The 6,196-nt window shown below is 32.6% G+C and overlaps 1 protein-coding gene across 1 annotated transcript; it reads right to left on the bottom strand.

Annotated features, from left to right (window-relative positions):
- Positions 1 to 1,296: 1,296 nt before the first annotated feature.
- EIN_167840 (canalicular multispecific organic anion transporter, putative) lies at positions 1,297 to 5,359 on the bottom strand (the record flags this gene model as incomplete). Its single annotated transcript, XM_004183747.1, has 2 exons — positions 1,297 to 2,545; positions 2,589 to 5,359. 2 exons carry the CDS (start codon positions 5,357 to 5,359, stop codon positions 1,297 to 1,299), a joined length of 4,020 nt encoding a protein of 1,339 aa, XP_004183795.1.
- Between the last annotated feature and the right edge of the window lie 837 nt (positions 5,360 to 6,196).

The raw sequence follows: 6,196 nt of genomic DNA, 5'->3' as shown, positions 1-6,196 counted from the left end.
GTAATCATTCGTTTAATACACATGCCAAAGAAGGGAGGAAAGAAGGGAGCTGCTGCTGCACCAAAGGAAGCCGCACCAAAGGCTGCTGCCACTGAGAAGAAGGAAGAGAAGAAATAAGATGCATTCTAATTCATCACTCGTTCAGTATTATGTTTTTTATTGTCTATTATTATTATCTGACAGATATAAGAAAAAATGAAATGGTAACTAAGAATATTAATTTTGACTTAAATTATTCATAGTCCAAATTCAAAACAAAGTCTACAAATTTAGTTTCTTTTGTTAACAAAATTTTAGTCTAAAATCACTTAACAAAATATTTTGAGTCTTTTGAAAAAAAACAAAGTGATGAAATTTAAATGAGGTAAAATAACAACCTGTATTTCTAAAATAATTTTGTCATTTTTTTGTTATTTCCACATATCCTATTTTTATCAAGTTATTATTGTTTTTATAAACACATCACATTAAAATAAATAATTAAAAATTTATTATTTAAACCTATACAAACAAATAGTTTGGCAATAGTTAACTTGTTAAACAACAGTTTTGTGTTAATTTTTATAACAACTTTTTCGCATATAACCCGATTTGTATGTTTTAAACACCTTAAAATATTTGAATGTGATGAGGTTTTTGGAATGACGATGTTCCACATGTCCACTTCATTTTATATTGTTTGCAAACAACTAATAACATTAAGATACAATATAGTTAATATATAGTTTTGTAATTATAAAATACACATATAGGCAAAGTCACATTGCCATACATATCGCCTCACAAAATGAAATAGACGTCAAGAAAAACACTATAAAAGCGAACCCTACGACTTACAATACAGTCCCTGGTGTTTCCCCAGGTGAATGTGTTTGGGTATGGCGCTTGTGAGCAACAACTATCGAATATGACATCCCACAAATGTGTTTCAATCAATGACATTTTACATCATCAAATTGTGTCATGGTGTAACGTTTTTTATTTTTTAACGTGTTATTCAAATTCATTTTTTCGTTCAACTTGTGTTTATCAACTCGAGTTATTTTACGTTTTAATTAACTTTTCTGTGTTTTTATTTTTGAACTTGAAGTAGTTAATATATAATATATTTATAATAAATTAATAGTATTTAATGAATATCTCTATTTACTATTTTAAATATAGTTTTACTTAAATTAATTAAAAATTATTAAAATTTTAAAACTATAATTAATATTAAAATAATTTATTTACTAATATCTATTAATAACTATAAAAAAATAATAAAATAACTATCAAGTTAAATAACAAAAAACCTCATTCTGTTGGCGACGTTGAATCTGTCGATTTATCTAAAGATGGACTTGGGATTAGTTTTTGTTCGGACTGATTTCTTTCGACAGTTTCTTGGAATTGAATAGGTGAAGCTCTCGTTGAGTCATTAGTCAGTAAATTGACTTCAATCTTAGGGCTTAAAGATGTTGAAGTGTCTCCTTCAGCCGGTGACATAGTTGGTGAAGGTGACAATGAAGCGTTTGGTTCATTCTTTTGAGCAAGTCTACGTAACTCCTCTGCACATCCGGATTGTTGTACAAGTCCGTTAAAGAGTGTGTCTTTCTCTTTAATTAAATTAAGTGGAGTGTCCATTTCTTTTAATTTTCCTTTATCAAAGACCATCACTTTATTTGAGTCCATAATAGTCTGTAATCTATGTGCTACTGTGATCACAGTAATGTCATCAAAGTTCCTTCTGACCATCTCTTGAATGTTCTTATCTGTCTGGATATCTATATTAGCAGTTGCTTCATCCATAATTAAGATCTTAGAACCTTTCAATAGAGCACGAGCTAAACAAACTAATTGTCTTTGACCCAAAGAGAAGTTGTCACCACCTTCTGTCACAACATCATCAAGTTGATTTGTTGATTCGACCATTAAAAGTACTTTTCGTAATTTGTCATCGTCCATTTGGTTCCATGGATCCAAATTGTCTCTTACAGTACCACTAAATAGTGTGGCTTCCTGTGGTAATATACACATCTGCTTTCTTAAGATATCAAGAGGAATTGTAGAGATGTCTATTCCATCAACTTTTATTTTACCGGAGTACGCTTCTTCTATTCTAAAGAGTCCAGCCATCAAGGTGGACTTCCCACTCCCCGTTCGTCCAACAACACCAATTTTCTCCTTTGGTAATATAGTCGCATTAATTCCCTTTAAAACCATTGGAAGACCTCTTCGATATCTAAATTTGAAATCAGAGAATTCAACAGAACCCGTTGATGGCCATGAAGATGGCGGGTTGTGGTATTTTTCTTTGACATTTTCAGACTCTTCAGCTCTCAATTTCTTGAGCTGCAAGACTCTTTCTGTTGACTGCATGTTTGTCTCAATTTCAATGATGGACATAGCAAAGACATTGACGGTTGATGGAATATTACATATGTTTGTCAGAGCAGTACCTGCAAGGGAAGGTTCCATTGACTTTTGCAACTTGGTAATGACCAATACCGTGACTGTTACAAAACAAATGAAGACTCCCAACCAATCCATTCTTTGGAGCATCCTATTTGTTATTGAATTACAAAGTATTAGAAGTTTCAACAAACCAGTATTTAGCCATTTTAGTAAGGTAGAGAGACGTTGTGTTATTCTTAATCTTCTCTATAAGTTTATCTTTGAACTGTTCTTGTCCATTTGAAGATCTTATAGTGGAAAGGCCAAGTAAAGTCTGATCGTAGTGAACAAAGATAGGAGCTCTTGTGATACCTTCAAGTCTCTGTAACTCGATGATTGGTTTGGAAACAAAGATGTAAAGACAAACAAAGATGATGGCAATGACCAACACTAATATAACCAAGTAGATAGATGCCTTACAAATAGTGATAGCTACTATAACGATAGTAGTTATATTAACAATTAAAGGTTCACTGGTTGGTGGTATAGTGAAGTCGACGTTCTGGAAATCTCTTGAGAAGTAATTGATAATTCTCCCCATTGGCGTCACATCGAAGAATCCCAACTTGCACTTTAACAACTTGTGAATCAAATTTTTGTGAAGTCGTACAGACACTATTAAACAGAAAAGAATGATTGCTTCTTCAGTCAAGAAGATACCGGCTATGTCTCCAACAAATGAATAAGCAAAGATGTTGAAAAGTCCTTTGTCGCCTTGTGGAGCGCCTTTCAGTGGTCGAATAGACTTCCCCCACTTAGTGAGATAAGTGTTGTAGTAGTAAAGTGCACAAATTCTACCCGCCAAGCACAACCACATTATGAAGAACATCAAGAGGGAACCAGACTTGATATATTGCCAATACACATGTAATGGTACTCTTCCTATTTCTCTTGTCTCTTCTCTTGTTTTAGTACCTGAAGCGTCCGAAGTGATAATTTCTTCTTCTTGTTCTTCTTCTTTTTGAATCTTCTTACTCAGTGTCTTCACAAATTGGGACGCTGGGATATTCGACTTCTTGAGCTCTTCTAACGACCCATTAAATACCATTTGGTTCTTGTCAATAACAAGAATCCTGTCTGCCTTCTCTAAGAAGTACGTCTGGTTGGTTACTACAATTCTGGTCTTCTTTGCTAAATGCTTTTGAATGGCATTTTCAAAGATATAAGTCCCAACTTTGAAATCAACTGCACTGAGGGGATCGTCGAGTAAAATGATGTCTTTGGGGTCGTATAAAGCACGCGCGATATTCACTCGTTGTCGTTGCCCTCCAGATAAGTTGGCACCTTTCTCTGCGATGACATAAGCATCACCTCCTACTAAAGAATCGATGTCAGTTGCTAAACAAGCATCATATACTGCACTCTGATACTGTTTCTTATCATAAGAAGTCAAGAAGCAGATGTTCTCTCTGACTGACGCATTCATCATCCAAGGCGTCTGGCTTGTGTAAGTGATCTTTCCATTGATTACAGTGTCTCCTTGTGTCTTTTCCAACTCATTTAGAAGTGACAATAAGAATGAACTCTTACCACCTCCTACACTACCAAGAACACAGACTAATTCACCTTTCTTGATCTTTAATTCATCACAGGCAAATGCAGTCTCGTTATTAGGGAAACTGTAATTGACTCGACTCATTTCAACTGCATATTCACTTTTACTTGCAGTCGAAGTGATTGGGACCAATTCCGGAGTTGTCAAGAATTTGTTGATTCTCTTTAAAGAAACATTCAAACAAGTGATATTAGCCATACCAATACCAACTGTTCTTATTGGAATTCTTATAGAATTGAACAGTGCAATTGAAGTGACAACAATTGGTAAAGTAATTGCGGCTTCTGAATATACCATAGCTACAAACATTAAAACTGCCATCATCGGTCCAACATCAATAGTGAAAGTAAAGAACATTGCTCTAAAGAATCCAGTGAAGTACAAGAACACTATTTCCCAATTTCTGTATTTGTTCACTTTATCTTCTAAAGGCTTTTCCCATCTATTGTACTTGATGAATTTGATATTTCGTAATATTTCATTGAAAAATGAAAGTCTCTTATCTTTAGACGCAACAAACTTGTTATAGAAGAATGTGTTGACACGTCCATAGCACAAATTAACTATTAAGAAGAAAGCTAATACTACTAGAGGAACATATACCCACTTACCGACATAATATCCCATAAAAGAGTATAACACAATAAACATAGGCGGTGACGCAATACCCGTCATAAAGTACTCTAAATTGGATAAGAAAGTAGAAGAGTCATTTGACATCAAGTTGACCAATCTTCCAGGTTCTGCTATTCCTGCTGCATTCAATTTAAGTGCTTTCTCATAGATGACACCAATCAATCCATTTCGTATTCTTAGGGAAGTGGTGAACATAAACTTCTTAGCACATTCACTTGATGAACATGCTATCATTTGAAAACAAAATGTTAAGAAGATAAAAAGTATTCCAGTGCTCTTGGGAGCATCTTCTTTATTTAGCCACTTTGTAATGAACTGGCATTCCAATGGAAATGCAATTGAAAACAAGTCGTAGATGGCAACCATTAAGTACATGAATAAAAATCTCTTCCATTCACGTTTTAAAATCACTTTACCTATTGACGGATTCTTGTTGAGACTTTGCTTCTTCCATTCAGATTTGTAGTACTCAACTTCGTCTTCAACATTCAAATTTTTGGAAACAGGATTCATGTCTTTCACTGTTAAATTGCCTTTCCGGCCTTTCATTATCTGCTTCATTGCCATTCGGAAGATAATAGTGTTAATAAACTTCTTGATTGTATTCGGTGAACGGTCGTTGGAGATTACTTCAGTACTTTCAAAGTAAGCATCTTCTTCTGTTGAAGAACTTGAGGCCTCAATAGACTCACTTGAAAGCTCTATTTCATTGTCACTCTTAATCTTAGACATTGGAGATACCTTTCCAGATGGTGTGGTCCTTTATATTCATCGTCAACGGCAAATGGAAATATCAAACAACAGAAAAATCCTTTTGAATTTTCGATGTTTTGCTCTTTTAAAATGTTTCTTGTCCACTTTTTGAATGATGTGTTGGTGTATTATTTTAAAGTTTAATTTAATTCAATCTAAGGGATTTGTCTAATATATTGAGGTTCTTCAAAAAGTAGTTTCTGTATAAGTTAAAAAAGTACATCATGTCGTTTTTAATGTTCAAAATTGTGAATGTTTTGTTTAGTTCCATTTTGTGTATGTTTTTTTTATCAAATATTTAGTACTTTTTTATTAATTATATTATTATTGTTTTAGTTAATTTTAATAAATGTTTTTTTCAAATTTCAAAATAATGAATCTTTACAAATGTTTTATGATTGAAAAACTTTAAAGTTAATTTTATTAAATTAAAAATTATTAATACATTTTTAATTTATTTATTCTAATATCTTAAGTTAAAAAACATTGAACAGAGGTTTTGATGTTTTTTTTTGAAAGATAATGAACTTTCATTAGACAAAACAATTTGTGTGTTTAAAAAACAACGAAAAGTGAAAATTCAAATGATGTTCAAAAACTATTTATTTAAAGTTCCAATTATAATTTATGTTTATTACGTTTTTAGAACCATTTTTACCATGTAATTATCATAAAACATTTTTTAGATATTAATAACAATTTAAATATATGTACAGGGGTGAAACTGAAGGTATAAATTTGAAAGCGGATGTATTAATTTAGGGTTTTTGATACCAAATTTGGCGTTTTTCTAGGTTTTATGATTCGTAAATTAAG

Source organism: Entamoeba invadens (genome assembly GCF_000330505.1).
Source record: "Entamoeba invadens IP1 unplaced genomic scaffold scaff_1105074725591, whole genome shotgun sequence".
Taxonomy (NCBI): Eukaryota; Evosea; order Mastigamoebida; family Endamoebidae; genus Entamoeba; species Entamoeba invadens.
The sequence above is the reverse complement of the archived record's forward strand: the minus strand, read 5'-3'. Positions and strand labels throughout refer to the sequence as shown.